The sequence below is a fragment of the Chionomys nivalis genome, chromosome 2 (assembly GCF_950005125.1).
Source record: "Chionomys nivalis chromosome 2, mChiNiv1.1, whole genome shotgun sequence".
NCBI lineage: Eukaryota > Metazoa > Chordata > Mammalia > Rodentia > Cricetidae > Chionomys > Chionomys nivalis.
Window position 1 is genome coordinate 132,696,394 of NC_080087.1, and position 21,853 is coordinate 132,718,246.

Genomic DNA, 21,853 nt, shown 5'->3' on the forward strand with positions numbered 1-21,853 from the left:
ATAACTGTATACATTTTTCTTATAGCATAACATTCCTTTTTAAAATTCTTTTTAGATTTGTTCATTTTATTTGATGTGTGTGAGCATTTCACCCGTATGCATGTATGTGCACCATATGCATGCCTAGTGCTCACAGAGGTCAGAAGAGGGTGCTGAATCTCCTGACTCTGGAGTTCCAGATGGCTATGGACCACCATATGGAGGCTTGGAACCAAACCCAGATTCTCTGTAGGAGCAACAAATGCTCTGAAATGCCAAGCCATCTCTCTAGCCTAAGCATAGCAGCCTTTTTGTTGAAAGAGTATAGCTTAAATAGAAACTATATTAAATAATAACATAAACTATTAACCAGGGAGCTAATTTACTGACTTTTCTAAACTGAAGTATAGGCTGAATTCTATATAGAGACATATGTATATATATGTATGATCCATGGATAGTATTTGTAGTATTTGTTGAAAATTATATGTATAGAATTATTTGATATGGTTTTTATTAGAATTTAAACAACTAAGGGCTTCATATTTAGCCTTTAACATTCAAGTAAAATTAATATTTTTCCAATGATAATTCAGTCTACTCTTAAAATGAAATTGTCACATATTTTAAGTATTAACCTAATCAAACTTTTCCCAGTTTTCTGAGAAAGGAATCTCTATCCCAGGGCTCCTTGTTTTCATCCCCCCCAAGGGATGTGGTGGTCTCTCTGAACAGCTGTGTTCACTGCTCCACAGGTGAACGGTCTGTTGGCTGCCCCTCATTCATCATCCTTCTGCTGGGAAACCTTGCGCAGAAAACGCTGGTCCATTTCTAGTTACAAGGACTGTCCTGCCATCTGTCCCACCATCCCAGGAAATCAATGAGATGGACCCTAGAAAGCAAGGTGAGCATTTACTGCTAGGTTTTTCAATCCAGACTGCAGTCACAGGTGTGGTTTTAGACTTCTGAGACACAGAGTGGGGATCAGGCAAACTTGGGGGTGAAAAGTAATTTATTGGGTGACTGAAATCATCATCTCTCCTCTAAACAAAAATCCATTACCGTGTAGAAGAATATTTTATCTTTCATCTCTAAAATGCCAGGAATAATTTAATAAAAAATTTAGCATCAACATAATTATATTTTAATTTAGTTTTCTTATCACAAATACTTGTATCCTGTTATTAAAGTAACATCTCTGTATATGCTTTATTATCAAGCTAAGTTTGCAGTCCAACATGGACCCAAAAGTGAGCGAAAAATCCCCAGCAGTCACTAAACAGATATTTGGTAAAAGATATGGAGGATTGCTTCCCCCATTCCAGCGTCTCTACATGCCAAGATAAACCCCAGAGTGGCCAAGGGCCTTTTCTCTTGTGAATTTATTTGCAATTTTATTTCCTCATTAAATCTAGACCGTTAACTTTAGTTGTTTGGTTTTAAATTGTATGATCTCATATTATTAATTGAAATCAACAATATAAATGTTTCCAGTCTGAGCCCTCCTACCAATATGCTCTGCACAAAGCAGCAGATAACACATGTACAGTTCTAGTTCTCGCCCCAATGCAGTGTCTCTCCCTTCAGTGTGTGTCCATGGGGCTTGGTAAATGTTGGCTTCTGTCTACAAAGTTTGTGGTGCAATGTTTCTGGGTCAGGATGTTCACTGCTGGCAAGTTCCTAGCCAACACCAGTGGGGATTTCCTGGGCCATGTTTTGACAACTGCTGGCCTACTGTGTGAATGGCTGGATATCAAACTAATGATGGGAAATTGAAAGAGATATTATCATATTCACCTTGGTATCCATGGAGAATAAACATAATCATGTGACTGAGCAGAATAAGGGTGGCTTCAAACCAGAAATAGTTTCCCAACTGCTTCTATGAACAAGAACACATACTTGTTACTGCTTAAATTGTCTAAGACTGCTTGTTCGTAGCTTGAGGCCTGAGACATCCAGCAATTCCTCCTTTTCTTGAGTTTGTCCCCATTATCAGAAAATAGTGCCCTGAGGAGAAGGGGCTGGAAGCAGGCCACCTGAGATACTTTCACATTCTGCGCGGTGCATTTTATCACAGCTTGGCCACGTTCTGCTGCATAGCTTTATCAGATGACCGACGCAGCAAAGCCTCACCTGACAGGAGTGACGGGCCAGATGGTGTGCAGCTCCATGTCTCTCCTTCAATAGGAGCTGTAGCTGGGGACCCGCAAGGCCCTGGGTTTGCTGATTCTCTGTATCCGCTTGATGCAGTCGAGAGAAACCAGGGCACAGAAATCCATCCATTTGCAGAGGAACAAAACATGCCAGATATCACACTTTTAAAAATTATTTCTGCTCCGCTGTGCCTGTCTTAGTGTGTTGTTCTGCAGAGAGAAGCTAAGAAGCCTCTGATTTCTCCCACTCGCTAATGTCTGAAAAGTAAGCGTTTTTAGAGCACAAAGAAGCACCGACTCCCTAAAAAACTAGGGCCGGAGTTCTGTAATACATTTGCATAGACCAGATATGAAGGAGTTTGAGGCGCCATCTCTTACTTGGATGACCATCTTTAGGCAGACCCCTGTATCTACTTTATGTAGGAGTCTTTGACACATGGTCATGTATTGCTTATTGAACCTATACACAATTGAAAGTACTTTGGTATTTATGAAGAATTAATTCTAAGACCCCAGAGATCCAAATCTGCAAATGACTGAATTCCTCACGTAAAATGTCATGGTACTTGCACATACCTGTGTATATCTGACCCATACTGAAAATCACCCTTGCATTATTTATAATACCTAATAAAATATAAATTCCATGGAAATAGTTCTTATTGTGTATTATTTGTGGATTGATTTAAAGAAAAAGTCTGTGTTCTGTATAGGTGCAGTTTTATGACTATTTTGATTCATCACCTATTGAATCTGCAGATGTGGAAGTTTCAAATATAGTTGGCCAGCTGCTAAATTCAGAGTGGGGTTTGTGGTATGCTCTACTGCTGTGTCCCTGGCACCCGGCCACCCGCGTGGCTAGCTTATGCCCCAAAATAATTACACGGAAACTGTATTCTTTTAAACACTGCTTGGCCCATTAGTTCCAGCCTCTTATTGGCTAGCTCTTACATATTGATCTAACCCATTTCTAATATTCTGTGTAGCACAACGAGTTGGCTTACCAGGAAAGATCTTAACCTGCGTCTGTCTGGAGTGGGAGAATCATGGCAACTCACTGACTCGGCTTCTTTCTCCCAACATTCTGTTCTGTCTACTCCACCCACCTAAGGGTTGGCCTATCAAATGGGCCTAGGCAGTTTCTTTATTAGTTAACCAATGAAAGCAACAGATTAATACAAGACCCACCTCCATCACTCTACCTTTTGCAAAAGTGGATGGTTTGGCTCAGCATTGCCTTGCTGAACCTCCCAATCATGGGGGTTTCAGCTGGATTCACAGTAGCAAATATAAATTTCCTCCCGAGGAGGAGAAAACAGGCATCCTATCAGAAAACAATTGCTACCCTTAACAGTTGTGCCACTATGGCTTCGGTGACTGATACTGCCAAGCCAGGCACACAGTTAGTCATGCCACCATGGCTTTGGTGACTGATACTGCCTGGCCAGCCACCCAGATGTGTCACCACGGCATCGGTGGCTGATACCGCCGGGCCAGGCACACAGATGTACCACTATGGCATCAGTGGCTGATACTGCCTGGCCAGGCACACAGTTGTGCCACCATGGCTTTGGTGACTAATACTGCCCGCCAGGTACAACTGTTGCATACAGGGTTTGAGTGGACTGAGGTTATTGGTAACACTCTTCCTTCACACTGTCCACAGGACCTTCTGGATCATGAAATGAAATTTTATGATGAACTAGAAGGAATCCTGACTGCCAACTTTATTGCACAAGATAAGCATGCCCAGAAGGGTCTATATTTTTGACTTTTCAAGAATGCTTAATGTCTTGGGCTAAGCATGCCCAAAAATGTACCTGCCATCTTGGCTTCTAGACCAGTGGCTTTAAAGAAAACATGTTAGTATTGTACTTTTTGACATGTTCAAAGCCGTGGCTGTCCTTAAACTGCATTGATATAGATATAAATATAGATATTCTGCCATTCGCAAATAAAAGTCCGTGCTTTCTTTATTCAAGGAAAACATTATTTGAAAATAATTTCCATGATCTCTACCTGCTGCCAGCAATAAATCTCCCTCTCTTCTCTTCTTTCTTGGCAGTGCTGACTTTGACTTTGCACTCAGCAGGATGCAAGCTGGTTAAATTCTGTTGCACTAGGGCCTCAGTAGAATGGATTTAATGAACTTCTCCTTAAATTCAAAGACGTTTTAGCCCTCTCCTAAAGAATTAGTAGAGCTTGGTCTTTGAAACACACACAGGATGACTGAGAAAATGAGAAAATTTCACACTTTAAATTCTCCAATTGCTGCCTCAAAAACAGACAAAACAAAGAATGTTGTTTTAACTCTCACGCTACGTGTGCCTGAGTCAGTGAGATCCACTGAACTGCTCTGACTTCATTCCTTTTGGGGGTTCACTCAGCAAAGACTGAGGGCCAGCTGTGTTTCTAACCACAAAATTTCCCCCTGCACGATAACCCACTTATTCTCAATGTCTTACATCTTTGATATTAGATGTATTTTCAAGTCCATCTCCTCCTTAACATAAATAGTATGTCAGTCTTGATCTCAGAGCTTAGCTGTATGCAAAACTTTTGATCCAGAAGGAACATTATGGTTATAAAGTATTTAGCTGCAATTTGCCTTCATAGAAAACACTCGATGTGCAAGTTGCTCAAAATACAAACAACAAGCACAGCTCTTTCCAAATTTTACAATTTCTGATAGTTCTAATTAATAACTTCATTATTCCTGAAGCTTTCACGCCCAATGTTTGGGATCTCCAGCTTGGGGCCCCATTCCAGAGTCAGGTCTTGCTCCTCCCATTCAAAACCCCACCCTCAATGCACCAAGCAGGGTTATGTCCCCTAGAGTTGCCCTTTTCAAAACTCCGCCCCGAGAAAGCCCATTAAAAGTTGGCCCCTCCTTGACCCTGTTCAAGATAATACTTATAGGCTACTTAAGACCTGGTAGCCATATTGACCACATGATTCCTCTCCTGTCCTCCAAAAGGTCACCCGGGAGTTGCTTTGCTCTGTTCATTCAACCTGGATTTAATAATTTGGTTTGATTGGCTTATTACATCGGCAGCAGCAGATTTCCTATAACTGGGGATTCAGAAAATTTATCATCTTGGTCTTAGCTTTCTTCCTTCCTATTGTTGTGATAAACACCATGATCAAAAGCAACTTGAGAAAGGAAAGGGTTTATTTCATGTTACAGCTTGGAGTCACTAATGATGGAACTTCAGGGAAGGGCTGCAACAGAAGCTCTGGAGGAAAGCTCTTACAGGCTTAAGGAGCACCCTATTTGCTCAGCTCGCCTTTGCGTACAACCCAGGAACACCTTCCCAGAGGAAAGATTCCTAGAGGGATGAGCCTTGACACTCCATCCTCAGTCAAGAGAATGCCCTACAGACTTGACTCCAGGCCAATCTGAAAGAGGCGTTTTTTCTCAGTTGAGGTTTTCTCTCTCCAGATGACTTTTGTTTGTGCCAAGTTGAGAGAAAAAAGTAGCACACCCTACCATTTGAACTCCTTCCCATTCATAAAGAAAAAAGTAGCCCTCAGACAAGAACAGGTACCACCATCATTGTATCTTTCTATTTTAGTCTTCCTCTTGAGGAATGGAGGATGGGATACTCAGCAAAGCTAATCCCCGCTCCTCTCCAACCTCTCTCCATCAATGGTAGCTGTATCCAACTGCAATAAAAAGTTTTGCTCAAAGAGGCCTTACTTTGTGTTGTTGATAACTCCACGGAGAGAACTGTTTTATAGTGAAATGACAATATGATAACAATATATTGCATTCTTGATAATTTTTAAGTGGGTAGCTTAACTCTTCTCACCACCAACAAGGTATAATTGTGTGAGACAAAGCATTTTACTGGTTAGATCTGTGTAACTGATTTGCAGTTTGTACATATTTTAAAACAATTTATCACACAAAGTAGGACTGGGGATGTACTCCAGTGGTAGAGTAGCTTGCCTAGACATAGCCTTGTTTCCTCTCCTACACTAAGAGAACAGTTATACATTATAAATCTACATGATTGTGTTTGCTAAGAATAGCCTGTGCTATGCTCAGAAGTCATCACCAGCAAGCGGTGTCTCCAGAACTTCTCTGCTCTTTTCTTGGGTGTTGATTTCATTTTTGGGGTGCAAACCCTGACAAGGAGAGTAATTGTTGCTCCACATTTCCAAGTTGCAAGCCAGGAGGAAAACTTCAGTCTGTTGACTTGAGACCTTGAACATGGAGTCATTGAACCAAGATTAAGGAGGTAAATTGTGTACCCATGTGGGGTATGTATTCACCTTATAAGTGTAGATTTGGGCTTCATTTACCAATGGACAGAGGACAGTTGGCAGTAATACATGTAGGGTTTCAGGAACTCCTACTAGAGGTAAGAGTTAAGTAGAAGAAACATGAAGGTATGATACATGGGTGTGTGCTTCCACAAAGGGATTTGGCTATGACAAATCTTTTCTAGACCATTTCTTCGAGCATACGACCAGTTTCTCTTTTTACTGGCTCCTCCTCCCTGGCCCACATTTATATTCTAGAATCTCTCCCGCCTCTGCAATTCAGTCTACATGTTATATGGTATATATTCTGGCTCTCTCATCTTCCCTTTGGATTAAAGGTTTTAAAAAGGTCATCTAAAAGCCATCTGCTTTGGGGTTTATTCTCAATTTTTCCTCTCCACTCAGTTCTTTGTGTGCTGAGGTCTGCCATCACGGCTCTCCTGAGACTACTCTCCAAGGACCAAGTCAAACTCACAAACAGATGATACTTAGCTCATAGCTGATGTCCTTGTGGTGTGTGGATATCAGGCCGATAGCTGGCCTCTGCTTTCTGAAGTTTGCCTTCTTTGACCTTCAGCTGTTGATTTCTCCACTAACTTTGGCTTTCATTGTTATGTTTCCTCTTGGATTTCTCTTCTTCCTCATTAGATAACCGATTCTGTTTCTCGCTCTCAGTTGCTATGTAACCCTGCCTTCTGTTCACTAACTACACTCTGCTCGGGCAACCTAAGTGATGCACATGATGTTATTGACCTGGAGCACCGATGACAGCTGACTCTCTTGCTCCACTCAGCTAACAGTCCTGATCCAGGACGCAGAACCAGCAATTGGGGAACTGATCATTACCCATATAGCTTCTCCCCCAAACATTCTCTAAAGCTTAGCTGTCAGTACACAGTTTCTGACCACACGTGACTTCTGAAGCCTTGACATACTACTGTAAACTAAGATGTACCACAAATATAAAAGATTTCAATGATTTAACTTGATAAAATACATTATGAATAATTTGATAATGTGTTAAACAATATCTTAACATCCTTGCTGAAAATAGGAGGAAGCACCAATAATATTCTATATCCCTGCTACAATATACCACTCATCTGAAAGAAAGAAATAAAATACAAGACATTAGAACTGATAAGAATAAGACAGCTGCACTGATGGAAAAAAAATCCAATTAGGTCAAATCAAACCAAATTAAAATGCACATCGTTTTATTAAGGATGACGCTCTCGGGTGGCCGAGCACATGGTAGGAAGACAGGACAGCAGGGAGCTCATGCAGACCCGAAAACCATGTGTTTCTCCTCTAGGAAGACACTTAAATCCCCTGTGGGAGAGGTCCTGACCCCTCCCTGGCATGCTGGGATTTGGAATCCAGGGCAATGCAACTTCCAGGCCAGGGGCTGGGGGCTACGCTCCCAACTTAACAAGATCAACCATTTAACTTTCTACACTGTTACAAACAAGGTAAAATCAGTCTCCTTGACAGACCTTGTCACTAAAGTCTTCAACTAAATCATTATCTACTGACTGGATGTGGCACAGAATAATAGATGGAATTTTATTTTCTGTTACTATTTGTAAACCTTAATCTATACATATATTCATATATTTGGAAGGAAGACATGGTAGCTGATACAAAGATCTTTAGATGAGCTTATTGTCTATAGATAATTTCAGGTTCCCTGGACCTTAGACAATGATCTATTGTCAATAAATTCTTTTTCTATAAGTGTTGCAGGGGGCACCAGGCCACTTATTTATCCCTGCCTCCCGGCTAGCTTAACCCCAAAATAACCACACAGAAACTGTATTCATTAAAACACTGCTTGGCCCATAAGCTAACCTCTTATTGGCTAATTCTTACATCTTAATTTAACCCATTTCTATTAATCTGTGTATTGTCATGTGGCCGTGGCCTACCGGGTAAAATTCCAAGTTCCGACAGACTCATGGCGTCTTTCCCTTCTGCTTTCTTCCTCTCTCCTACTCCGTCTTTCCTCCTCCCAGCATTCAGTTCTGTCTCCCCTGCCTACCCAAGTTCTGCCCTATCAACTAGGCCAAGGCAGTTTCTTTATTCATTAACCAATGAAAGCAACACATAAACAGAAGGACCTCCTATACCATACAGGAAGCTTTCAAACTTTAGCCTATATCACATCTACTTCAAGGTCTTGTCCAATTGAACATTAGTGTGCCTGCCCCTGCAATGTGTTGACAACTTGCTACAGCCATGTTAGGATGCCATTTGTAACAAGTCCCAGGTGATGCAGATGAGGCTGAGCCAGAAACTCTGAGGACCACTACTTTGTACCATCAATGGCCAGTTTTAGCAGGTAATTTTGGCTGGCCAAAATAAACAATTCACGTTTAAGACCTTATAAGGCTTTATTAAACTGCATTACCAGAATGAACACATGAGGAGATTCTCTGCCATTATAAATTTTGTTAGCTGTGAAGAATGATCACCAGTCTTATCAGACAAGAAATCTGTCATGGGACGGCGAGGAGAAGCACTGTGAGACTCTCATATGTCTTTTATTAACATTTACAGGTAGAATAAACATGCTGTCTGGCTTAATTGTCTCACATACAAAATAAGGCTCTGGGAGCCCTCGGATTTCCACCCAGGATGTGGGATATGTTCAATGAGATAAACATTATCCACCATACTTCATGTTTTCTTTGCAGGTGCTCTTAATAGGATCGAGAATTCTGTCTATAGAACAGCCTTCAAATTACGATCCATGCAAACTCTTTGCCAATGTAAGTACAAATTCTTGGCAACACTTGAGACAATCTGATCTCGATGATGTGTGATGTTCAATTTATGGGGGAAAAAAGCAAACCTTGTCCCATTTATGTAACTGCCTACATCAGGAAGATTGGACCTGTGTGTTTGAATTGTTGGTAACATACAAAAGGGTGGGGTCAGGAGAGTCTGTTGTGAGCAATCCACCCATATGTTGCTTCACTGATAGCAATAGAAAAGGCTGGCAAAGATCCAGGAAAACAAAACAAAACAATCCCAAACACCAAGATAAAGCATCACATGAGCTCCAGGTAGCAGGATCCAGAGATTATCACTATGTGAATCTTGTGAGATTAATGGACAGTACCTTTATCTGCATGGTTATAATGTAGAACTCTCACAGAAGACAGGAGACCCCTGCATTCCAACTGTCTGGCCCAGGCAACAGGGGCTTGCGATCAGTGACAAGTTTACGGATCACTGACACCTGTGGCCAGGTTTTATTTAAACCCTGTTCCTGAAGGCTGTTCCCCTATGCCTTAGACTCTACCCTTCAGAGCAATATCAGAAAACAAATAAAAAGTTTTATTATGCTTATCTGTGAGGGTGATTTACGAAGCAGTGAGAAGTAGACCTTCATCACTTCACAGACCGAAGCATTTTAAACACCAGCAGCTCTCGAGGCTCTTGACATCCCTGCCTTTTAGGTGGTACGGGGAGTGTTTATTAATTCTGTCTGTCACCCTCTGTTGGCAAGAAACTTTAGGGCTTGCTCGATTTCATTCTTCTCTCTATTCCTTGCCTGGTAAACTTTTTACATGATGGTGATATAGATTTGTGCCTCTGAAAAATAAGCCACTGTTTTTTGTGAGTAGCCCTGGTTTTGTGAAGTGCTGTTTTGATAAAATAATATTGACGGAACCAAGATTTTTAAAACATGATATTGCCGAATATGAGCGAGACTTACTGAGTCAGGTAATTAGGCCACTGCTTTGGGGGTGTTGTTGGTGTTTGCCTCTTTACTATGGCGACTGTGTATACAACATTCCAATACACTGTATTCCTCTGAAGCTGGACAGTGGATGGGAAAGCTGTGGTCAGGGCACAGTGCAAAAATACCCTCCCGCTTCATAGCCACAGGGTTTCAGCCTCTTTAGGATGTGCGTTCGTCAAGTTTCTGGCTCTTTTTAACTTTTGTCTGTAAACAACGCCCCAGCAACCGTCCTAGCAATAATGTTCCCGCACCTTAATAACACACGATTTTCTCAAATCAAGTCGTTTGCCAAAATAGTCATAGCAGAATGTCACAGAAGATCTGTGTCCCTGATGGGCACATTTAATTCCCTTTTAAAATATGACCCCTGTTGAAAACAAAAACAAAAGCAAAAGAGAAACAAAAAACTAATCTCACTTAAATACCAGAAAATATGTGCTGTGTTTGAAGCCGATTGCCCTCATCACATAAATAAGGGGTCCATCTTGTATCTATTTCCTACAGTGGACTTGATGGACAGCTCTTTGATTCAGCAAGTTCTATCATGTGGACAGTTTGGGGAGAGCATGGAGACCTCTCTTTCTGTGCAGCAGCTTTTTGGGGAGCTCCGGGAGCTGTTTCAGATAACCGGGGTGAGCAAACCAGCACAAGTGCATCCACGAGCTCCCGAACTCACTCTGAGTCTTCTCATGGCCATGTATGACAGGTGAGAATTGGGGATTGCCCATGGCCGCAGCAGTAAGGCCTCTGGCCACTGGCCATTTGGGGCTGTCTAGTGTCCACTTGAGATATGGTGTGTAAGATGTTGTCTTTATTTGCTGATTATTTGTCACCTACTGACTCGTTACTCAATAAGGAAATAGAGAAGTCTCCTTAGTGTCAGTCATACAAATGGCGCATACATAGCTAGAAGCAGAAAATCCCTTTCTTTTCTACAGAGCCATTCCCTTGCCAGAGCAGAATCCCTGCCTTTTGGAAGGGTGGCTAGCTGGATGTGTATATACTACACTTTGTTCTTCCTTTCCCAGTGGCATAATTTTTGTTTGTTTTTTTTTTTCTTGTTTATTTTCTTCCAAGTTTTGACTTGGGTTTTAGTTGGGTTTTTAGCTAGGATAGAGTTGGATATTCCATGCAGAGACAACTAAGAGATTACCTCATATCAGAGGGCAAGGCCCACTCTGGAGATGGTGGCTTTGTGAAGCTGTGTGGGCACATGTGCGTGTGTTTAGTGTGTGGGTGCATGTGTGTGTTTAGTGTGTGGGTGCATGTGTGTGTTTAGTGTGTGGGTGCATGTGTGTGTTTAGTGTGTGGGTGCATGTGTGTGTTTAGTGTGTGGGTGCATGTGTGTGTTTAGTGTGTGGGTGCATGTGTGTGTTTAGTGTGTGGGTGCATGTGTGTGTTTAGTGTGTGGGTGCATGTGTGTGTTTAGTGTGTGGGTGCATGTGTGTGTTTAGTGTGTGGGTGAATGTGTGTGTTTAGTGTGTGGGTGAATGTGTGTGTTTAGTGTGTGGGTGCATGTGTGTGTTTAGTGTGTGGGTGAATGTGTGTGTTTAGTGTGTGGGTGCATGTGTGTGTTTAGTGTGTGGGTGCATGTGTGTGTTTAGTGTGTGGGTGAATGTGTGTGTTTAGTGTGTGGGTGCATGTGTGTGTTTAGTGTGTGGGTGCATGTGTGTGTTTAGTGTGTGGGTGCATGTGCATGTGTTTAGTGTGTGGGTGCATGTGTGTGTTTAGTGTGTGGGTGCATGTGTGTGTTTAGTGTGTGGGTGCATGCGCGTGTGTTTAGTGTGTGGGTGCATGTGTGTGTTTAGTGTGTGGGTGCATGTGCGTGTGTTTAGTGTGTGCTTTGCTAAGCTGGGGAATTCCCTCTGCCCTTTCTCAGTTGGTCTGAGGAAGAGGGGAGGAAGAGGAGCAAACAATGAACAATGCTGACATGAGCTTGCCTCTCACGGGCAAATTCCTTATAATTGTTTCTTTCTTAATTTGCAACTTTTCCTAACTTCACAAGTAATAGACAAATCTCCTCATGCTGTCATGACTTCAGTCTCTTTAAACATTAAGCCTTTGAGTGTATTTTCAGTTGTGTGCTTATCTGTAACAGCCTCCTGCCTTTGATAACTCCTAAGTACAGGGTAAAGCACCACAGCTAGTGTGCAGCCCACAGTCAGGGGCTAGGCCAGAGCCCACAAGTGGTTTTGGAGGGGACACATGCTTTTAATTTTATTTGTTCGGTTGTTTGTTTACTTATTCGAGACAGGGTTTCTCTGTGTAGCAGCTCTGGCAGTCTTAGAACTCACTCTGTAGACAAGGCTGTCCTCAAACTCACAGAGATCCTGCATGTGCCTCCCGAGTGCTGGGATTAAAGGCATGCGCCACCGCCACCCCACCCGACTATGTTGTTTTTTTATCCTTATCTTTGCTGTGTGGAAGGCAGGCAGATGAATTCTAAGAGAGTGCGACTGCCCACTCCACATCTGCACACCCAGTCCCTGGCACAGTGATATCACAGAAAAGCATCCAGTAAATATTTACTGAATGACTTAATGGACAAATTGATAAATAAGAAAACCATGTTCACTCAATGCCCTGTTGTGCCAAGTTCTAAAATGTGAAGAGACCATGGGAAGAGAGCAGTATGGCAGCATACATGAAGCATCCTTTGATGGCCTAGATCAGAAGGCCTTCACAGGAACAGTCAGCGAGAAACTCCCTTAATCACTTCACCTAAATAACGCTGCCTTCCCACACTTGTCTGTGGTTTGTGGCCCCACAGCACGGGATCAGGTAGTCTCAGAATTCAGCCTGTGACTGCGGCGCTGGTTGCCCTCTCGGGGGACAGTCCTCTTACAAAGTACAGAGGTAACGTGTCAACGTTAAGTGTGTTCTGAAGTGTGGTGACTCCCCAGCCCAGTGTGTCATACTCTCTGCTGATGTCTGAATCCTTGTCACCATGGCTTGCTCTGCAGTATGCTCTCACCTTGGCTGGCTGGGTTTGTTTTTATTTTGTTTTTTGACATTTTAGTTTTATTTTATGGGTGTTTTTGGTTGCATTCATGCCTGTATATCATATAAATGCAGCATCTGCAGAGACCAACAAAGGGAGGTCAGTTTCCCTGGAACTGGAGTTACAAATGGTTCTGAGCCTCCTTGTGGAGACTGCGAACCAGACCCAGGACCTCTGAAAGGGCAGCTAGTGCTCTTCACTGGGTCAGCTCTCTAGTTCTTGTCTTGTTTATATTTAAAAGAGATACTTACATTCATGAGGATTTCAGGATTTTCTTTTAAAATCCATGCTTTTCAGTTTTGCATTGTTTGACTGCCTTGACATTTATGATTTTAGAGATTATCCAGAAACCACTAATTAATTGGGATCCTCACCTGACTGTTCACCAGCCTCCAGCACAGAGGTCTGTTATCACCGGGGTGGAGGTAGAGGTTTGGGGTCTTAGTTACTGACGGATTGCCCCTGAAGGCCTTCACGGGAACAAGCAAACAACAGGAACATGACTCCACGTATCTTTTATATTCACAAAGAAACTTGCCCAAATCATGTACTCTTCACGGACACAGGGATGGACTAAAGGCTTCTTTGCCCTTTATGTGTCTAGCGTTTTTTCAGCTCTACGCAGAAAACAACAGGAGAGGTGGTGACTCCCGAGCCCGCATGACTCGGAGGGCTTTGAGAGCCTTCCTAACAGATCTACAGCAGGTAAGTCCCAATCCTTATGAGTTCTCATCAACCTGCTGTTGCTGTCAGTATTTTCAGTGTCAGTTCCTTTTCTGCAGCAAGCCTGACCCATGCCTGTGTCTTCCTCTGCATTGAACCCGTGAGCTTTCCTGCGTGAGCCACCTTTTTGTTACAGAATTCCTCAAATGACCAACTTAAGAAGCATAAAGTTTATCTTGGCTCGCAGCCTATGGTCGGTTGTCCCTGTTGCTTCTGGGCTGTGAGAAATAGAAACATGGTGATGGGAACACGGGTGAGAGGAAGCTGCTCATCTCATGTTAGGCAAGAGAGAGGAAGCGACTAGAATCCCTTAATACCCTTCAAGGCTTCTCCCTAATGAGGTCCCACCTCTTAGCACTTCTTCTATTTCCTGGTGTCTGTAAGCTACAACTCTGCCTTTAATACATGCTCTATGGAGGACATTTAAGATCCAACCGTAACAAACTCTCATTTCCAAAGATCTTCATAATCTGTTCCCATTTACAGCATGAAGCCTATACTCCGTGGCAGTGGAAGCAAAGCTTTTGTAGTTTGGCTTAACCCTTCTCTTTAAAAACAACAAATTTCTGACTCTTTAATAAAATACCTGCTACTCATTAGTTAGAAAAGGTCAACTAAAAGGAAAAAATCAAAGGTTTAGAAAACATTAAATTGAGTTTTTAGAAGGGTACAAAACTGGACGTTGCACAGGGAGACGCGTGATTTGGCTTTTTCGTACTGGTGTTATATGTGCATCCTACACTTAGCTTCTAAGAACGCAAGTGCTCAGAGAAAAGTGCTATAAAAACCTGAGGAGCTTAGGCGGCTGGATGCTGCGCAGTGGACCTCGGATTCCACCCTCAGCACCGAGGAAAGAGAGAGGTGTGAGGAGAGAGTCCCAGTGATGTAAGTAGAACAGCTGTTGGCCGGCTCTCCAGGGCTGCACAGGCAGAGGACACAGCCACGGGTCTCTAGTTTGTTCCACCCTTACCTCCTGTCCATGAGCAGACACATAAGGTTTTTCATGCTTTTCAGATACACACCTAACTGTCTGTAGTCTTTATTTTACTCATATTGCAATGGGATGCTATTTATGTGGGAATGTGCGAGTCTACTTAAGACTCACGTAAGACTACTTATTCTGTTGAATAAATAAAGCACTTTAGTTAATAAAAGGCAAAAGTGTAGGTTCTGGAGATCTGAACTCAACTCCTCATGCTTTCTTGGCAAAGCAGCCTGATGAATTTCTTTGCGTGGATTCCTACACCTTGGTGTCGTCCTACCCCATCTTAAATGAAAGCTGTGCCCTTGCTCTTTCGACACTGCTCCATGGATCCTGTAGGCCTTTCTCATTCCATCCTTTTCCTTCCTTCTTCTGGGACACTGTGCTTCCGAACCCCTGTCTGGAGTCCACACATTCTTCTCTCTGCTTGCCCAGTTCTGCTGCCTTGTTCTGGATTCTGTCTTGTTCCTTGAACTTTTCTGCTCTTGTACTTCCATTTGTCTTTTATTTCTCTTAGCTTTTCTGATGTTTCTGAATTGTTTATATTCATTTTCCTGTGGTTTGATGAGCTTTCTTGAAATGGCATTTAGTATTTTGCAAACCTTCCATCTGTCTGTCACATTTGCACTGGTCACTGTCTGCTTCTAGACACTGTTTCTCTGATTATTCTTGATCTTTATGACCAAGTTTTGATGTCTTCATTTTGAAGAAGTAGGTAACTCTCTTGGTTTCCTTTTTTGTTGCTATAGCCAAACACCATGGCCAAGCCAACTTATAAAGAAAGCATTTAACTTGAGGGTTCGTGGTCCCAGAGGGATGGACTCCATGGCCATCATGGTGGCGATTGTGGCGGTAGGTAGGCAGGCAGGGTACTGGGGCAGGAGCTTGAGAATCACTAGGCAAGGAGTAGTTTACGGAGAATATCAGGTTTGGGTGTTGACAGCGGAGGGGTTACCTTCTTTCCTGATGTCCTAAGAAGCTGCTAGTTCTTCATTTTTGGTTTATAAGACCAAAGTAATTAGCATACAATTGGGATATTAGGTTCACTTTCATATTAGACCAGAAATCAGAACAAAAATTAGGATAATGAAGACGTAAGTAATGGAGGTTAATTGACGAATAATAAGGGGGATTCTACAGGGTTGCCCAGAAATCCGTGGGACTCAGTATAGGGATTGGGTCATTGGACAAAATATAAGACAACATTGTTTTGAGGTATGAAGTGATGGGAGGAGAGTTAGGATGAGAATTGAGAAGACGAGGCTAGTAGGCCTCCTTGTTTGATGGGGAGAGATTGAAGAATAACACAGGCAAACATGAAATATTCAGGTTTAATGTGGGAGGGGTGTTGAGTAGGCTGACTGAAGTGTAATTATCAGGGTCCCCTAAGAGATCCAGGAAAATAGGGCTACAGTTGTGAGGGGGGAAAGGGATAACAATAAGACACCTAAGGACATATTTGATTGTGTGGTTGGGGCAAAATGGATTATTATTTGCACCAAAATCTAGGCCAGATTACATCTGATCCAAAAACATGACTTAGAGACAGAGAGCTAACTGGGAATGTTATGGGCTTTTGAACCCCCAAATCCCATCACCCCTCATTGACACACCTCTTCAAACAAGGCCATGCCTCCTGATTCTCCCCAAACTGTTCCACAAACTAGAGACCAAATACTCAGAAATCAGCATATGGAGACCATTCTCATTCAAACCACCAACCACAGCAGCTGTTCCAGTATCTGAAGTCTGGTTATGTCCCGTAACAGTAACCTGTCTAGAATATCTAGACAGGCTCGCTATTGTGGTCCTTAAGCCCATGAACCCTGTAGTCATTGCATGGCTGGGAGATGTCCTAAGCCCAGGATCACTGTAGCCAGCACAACTGAAAACTGAAAGTCAAGCCTTGTCTTCTAAGGTCTGCCTACCACTGAGAGCTAGTTATTCAGAGAACAATATTACTGCCACCAGCCAGAAACAATACAGGATAGACTCTGAGTTCATCTCACAGGGGCTATGGTCTCTCACCCACAGCAGCGTGGATCTGAAGACCGAGCCCACCGGCACTGGTCTAGCGTCAGGTGCTGAAGCTGTCTACTGCTGAATTTAATGCAAATTGTGCTACCTACCTCCTTCTCTTACCCCAACCAAATGTTCTGTAGATAATGCTCTACCTTAGGCTAGTGGAGGGGTGACACTGATAGTGTAAAGGGCCATCCTTGCCTTCTTCAGTGATTCCTGGTGATGCACACAGGTGTGCCCATGAGCATATGCATACAGAGGACTGAGGGAGACGTCAAGTGCCCAGTCCCGTCACCTTCTACCTTATTCCCTTGAGATAGGCTCTATCACTGACCCTGGATATGGTCAGCAAACCAAAGCAATCCTCCTGTCTCTGCCCCCATAGTACTGAGATTGTAGGCACCGATGAGGCCACAGCTAGCTTTTGACATGGATGCTGGGCTCTTGGCTCTGGGCTCTGGCTCTCAGACTTAGACAGCAAACACCTTACCCACCGAGCGCGATCTCTAGCTGCTCCTTTTTGTTACTATATTGTAACCAGGTGCCTGCTCTCTCACTGGTTTCCCTGGCTCCTGAGAAGGCATCTTTCTGCACAGATAGTTGTTCAAACTGAAGCTTTGTGAGGAGGGACAGTTTCTTTTGCATTCCCTTGCTCCTCTCAGCTCCTTTTATCCTCAGATGTTCATAGTTCCTAAGTGATGACTTAAATATTTTAATGTTTTTATCAGCATAATATTATGTAGAATAATGGGTTTCGTCATGACATATACATAATATATTCATGCATATTCACACACACACACACACACACACACACACACACACACACACACACACACACTTCCCTCTCTTATCCCTTTCCAGCTCCAACCAATCCCCTTCCTCATCCAAACCGGCTTTCTTCTACTTTTCTGTCTTTCTCTGGATGTGATTCAGTGTGTTTCATTAGGGTTGTTTACAGGTTTATGGGTATAAGTTTGATTATAGGAGAGTGAGGTCCTTACCAATGGGCACCACTAAAGAAAATGTCCCTTCTTCTTCCAATCATTAAATAACTGCATATACATCCTCAGAGAGGAGTGGGGTCTCAGTACAGGATGCTAACAGACCCAATGTTGTATAGGTTTTGTGTCGGTGACCATAGCTGCTCTGAATTTGAGAGAGCAACAGCCTTGCCATGTCTAGAAATCAGCATTCCACACAGATCTTCCATTCCCTGCAGCTCTGTATTCTTTTGTGATGGTCCCAGGACCTTGAAGAGGAGGTAATAAAAATGTCCCATTTATGGCTGGGTACTCAACAGCCATTTGTTTTCTGCACTCTGACCAATTATGGCGTCTGCAGTCACTGCTGACCATGGCAAACAGCAGCTTGTCTGACCACAGTTGACAGCAGATTTTAAATTTTTTAGTAAGGTTAAAGTGTTGCTGACAGTGAAGGTTAGGGGGTCTCAGGAGTGATAGAGAGGCATAGATGTTGTCACTCACAGAGACAGGACTCAGCTATGAGACAAAGGATTAGGAAACAGTTCTAATTACAAAGCAATAGTACATACTTCAAGGGCAAGATGTGGACAGGGCCACGTCTTAGGGATAAGTTCAATAAATTGAAAATAATTCATAAGCTACGGTGGATAAAAGCAGGAGTTTGCAGGATTTGTCTGGATTTTCCAAGAGCAGGGTTGACTTTTCTGGTGCTGTACTGAGTGTTCAAATGTGTCGCAGCATCAGGAACACGAAGGGGGGGCGGGGGGGAGGATGTCACTTATGCTAATGCATACATCTTGACTGGCCTCATTGGTTCCAACTGGTTTCAGAAAGGTCCTGTTTTTGTTTTGTTTTTCTTTTTCTTTTGTTACCAGAATCTAAAGTTCATACTGCTCACTATTTTATGAGAGGGGTGGGAAGTTATTGGAGGAAACAGGTTTATTTAAAGCCAGCTCTAAGGAATGCGGAGGAGATTCTCTGCCTCAAATCTACCTTGTGGGGTCTTAGCATGACTTTATGGAAGGAGAGGGGGACTGTCCAGAAAGACAATGGGCAGGGGGTCCATGCTCGGGGCAGGGTCTTCTTCGTCCAAGCCTGTGTCTTCTTTCCTCATCGCTGCTGAGAACCACACAGCGGTTCTTTCTGGCAGCCAGTGAATGAGAACCCCTAAAGCCTTCTTTCCTCATCGCTGCAGGGAACCACACAGCGGGTCTTTTTGGCAGCCAGTGAATGAGAACCTCTAAAGGCTTCTTTTCAGCCAAAAGCATCATGAAGGAAGAATGTGCTGGCTTAGGTTTTGGTCAACTTGACACAACTAGAATCATTAGGAGAGAAGAAAACCTTAACTGAGGAAATGTCTCCATCATGTGGGCATGTCTGTAAGGCAATTTCTTAATAAATAATTGATATGAGAGGGCTCAGGCCACACCTGGGCAGGTGGACCTAGGATATGCAGGAGAGCAGACTGATTAAGCCATGGGAAAACACCCGGCAGGCGGCTTCCCTCCACGGTACCCACCTCTGTCTGTGTTTGAGTTTCTGCCCTGACTTCCCTCAGTAATGGACTGTGATGGGGAACCTGAAAGTCAAATAACCCTTTCCTTCCCAAGTTGCTTTTGAACATGGTGTTTATCACAGCAACAGAAAAACAAACTAATCCAGAGAGCAGGGGCCAGGTTTGGTGATATCCTGGTGTATTGTAGCTTTGTCCCATAAACTTCCAGTTGCTGTGTACTTGGCTCTTACTCTAGGCTACACAGCCTGACTCAGAAATGCCAGGTAACAATATTAAATACTTCAAGGCTCTTCTGATGGTTGTGGCAGCTCCCAGATCCTATTGCAGGCTTTCTGCCATCTGCGGCATGTCTCGGGCAACCGCCACTGCAGATGTTCTTCCAGGACAACTCATGTCGTAGAACGCAAGGAGGTGGAAAGCCAGGGGCCTAACCCATCAGACTGATAACAGTAGCCAGTTTCAAAGTGGATGTGATAGGAAGGACCTGGACAGAGTGGCATTTCTCCTCTTGTAGTGATAAGCAGCAGGCTGCGTTCCGCCACCCGGCCGCCAGCATGGCTTTACCCAAAATAATTACATGGAAAGAAACTATATTCTTTTAAACACTGCCTGGCCCATTAGTTCTAGCCTCTTACTGGCTAGCTCTTACATATTGATCTAACCCATTTCTAATATTCTGTGTAGCATCACGAGCTGGCTTACCAGGAAAGATCTTAACCTGCATCTGTCTGGAGTGGGAGAATCATGGCGACTCACCGACTCAGCTTCTTTCTCCCAGCATTCTGCTCTGTTTACTCCACCCACCTAAGGGTTGGCCTATCAAATGGGCCTAGGCAGTTTCTTTATTACTTAACCAATGAAACAACAGATAGAAAGATGACCCACCTCCATCACCCTCTCCTCTCGAGCCCTGGTGTTCACCTCCTGATTCCTGCTGATGGCTTCCAGTTAACGCCAGTCTCCAGGGATTTTAAATCAAGGTCAACGAGGGCTGAAATAAATGCTGGCTCCTATAGCCTGTCCTTCCTGTGAGCCTTAGCAGGCTTCTGAGAGGCTACCGGGAGGGAGAGCTGTAATCTGCATAGCAAATTATCATCCCATTGACTTCCATTAGGAAATCTAAAACGGATTCCTTCCTTAGAAAACTCCAATCCTCACTATGTGATTCAAATCATCCCCTAGGAATGCTAATTATCATTTTGAGTGCCATTCTGCTTATGCCAGCATGCCACCTAGTCACATTTAATTCTTCTCGAAAGAACACCTGCAAGAAATTAGTCAAATAATTCACAAAAACTTTATGAAGATATTTAAAGGGGAAGCACCAGGTTAAATCCCACTACAGTGGGGAACTTTTTTACTGGTGCTGGAGTCACAGAGCTGGTGATCCCAGGGCTTTCTCCTGCATATTCCCATGGGAACTGAGACCTCTTTCTTCATTAGGGGTAGGAACACCCGAGAAGGAAGAACGTTGACTCAGCAGCGCTCTTAATAAGTGTCCCAGGTAGTTCATCAGTAAAAAAGGTGGGAGATGAATGGTTGGTTGTTGTTGTTGTTGTTTGATTAAATACTCTCTATCGGTGACAGGGCTATTATCAATTTAAAGCACAAGCCATCTTGTTACCAGTAGTGAATGTTTGTTGACTTCTGTCTGGCTAATTGTCAGCAAAGAGGTTTTGAGTGCCACTTTCCTGATTAGAAGGACGTTTATTTGAGTTGATGGACTCGGCAGGGGGTCCTTGCAATTACAGCAGTGTATCCAACAGCCTGAGCTGGGCAAGGCATCAGATGGGAAACTGGGATTCTGTTCAAATGTGAATAAGTGAAGGTGACTGTACACACATCTATGCATACGGAAACCAGAACCAAATTCATCGCCTTAGTCTCGTAGTTACCAACCCCAACCCCCATGGAATGAATGTGGTTGAAAGGTATAATGCGGGGACAATGGAGTCATTGGAATACCTATAAAATATAAATAAGCAAATAAGAAAGAAAGTCTAATGAGCTTTGTTCTCTTAATGGAAAGGGAGGATTTCCAGAGTGAGACCCCAATTGTGCAACAAACTTGTTTTTTTTTTAATCTTGCTCAAAACATCGTCTTTCAGTGATCATTTAATCTATTTAGCATTAAAAACAACAAAAATTATATGTACGAAAGATGTTAAGTGTGGTGTGGTGTACACACGCCCATAGCTCCGGCTGTGGAGATGAGGTGATAAGATTATATGAACTCAGGAATTTGAGACCACCCTTACAAGACCCTATTTCAAAAGAAAAAAATAAAGGAATGAAAAAGAGAAGAAAGGAAAAAAGAGAAGGAGGAAGGAATGGAGGGAAGAAGGGGAGGGAGAGGAAGAAGGAGAAATGTTATACCATGTGTATCACAGGTAACACGGCTGTACATGTGTAAGGATTACCACAGTCACTATTTATGTGTGAGCACAGATAAAGATCCCTCAACCAGA

At 43.1% G+C, this 21,853-nt stretch overlaps 1 protein-coding gene across 1 annotated transcript in view; it reads left to right on the forward strand.

Moving 5' to 3' along the window:
- The first annotated feature begins 864 nt into the window (after nucleotides 1–864).
- The window catches only part of Dytn (dystrotelin), a 53,846-nt gene continuing 32,857 nt past the window's right edge, over nucleotides 865–21,853 (forward strand). The window contains exons 1-5 of the mRNA XM_057763238.1: nucleotides 865–883; nucleotides 9,101–9,175; nucleotides 10,660–10,861; nucleotides 12,926–13,011; nucleotides 13,761–13,861. Of these exons, the coding sequence (XP_057619221.1) occupies nucleotides 865–883; nucleotides 9,101–9,175; nucleotides 10,660–10,861; nucleotides 12,926–13,011; nucleotides 13,761–13,861 (483 nt within the window). The remainder of the gene's footprint in view (nucleotides 884–9,100; nucleotides 9,176–10,659; nucleotides 10,862–12,925; nucleotides 13,012–13,760; nucleotides 13,862–21,853) is intronic.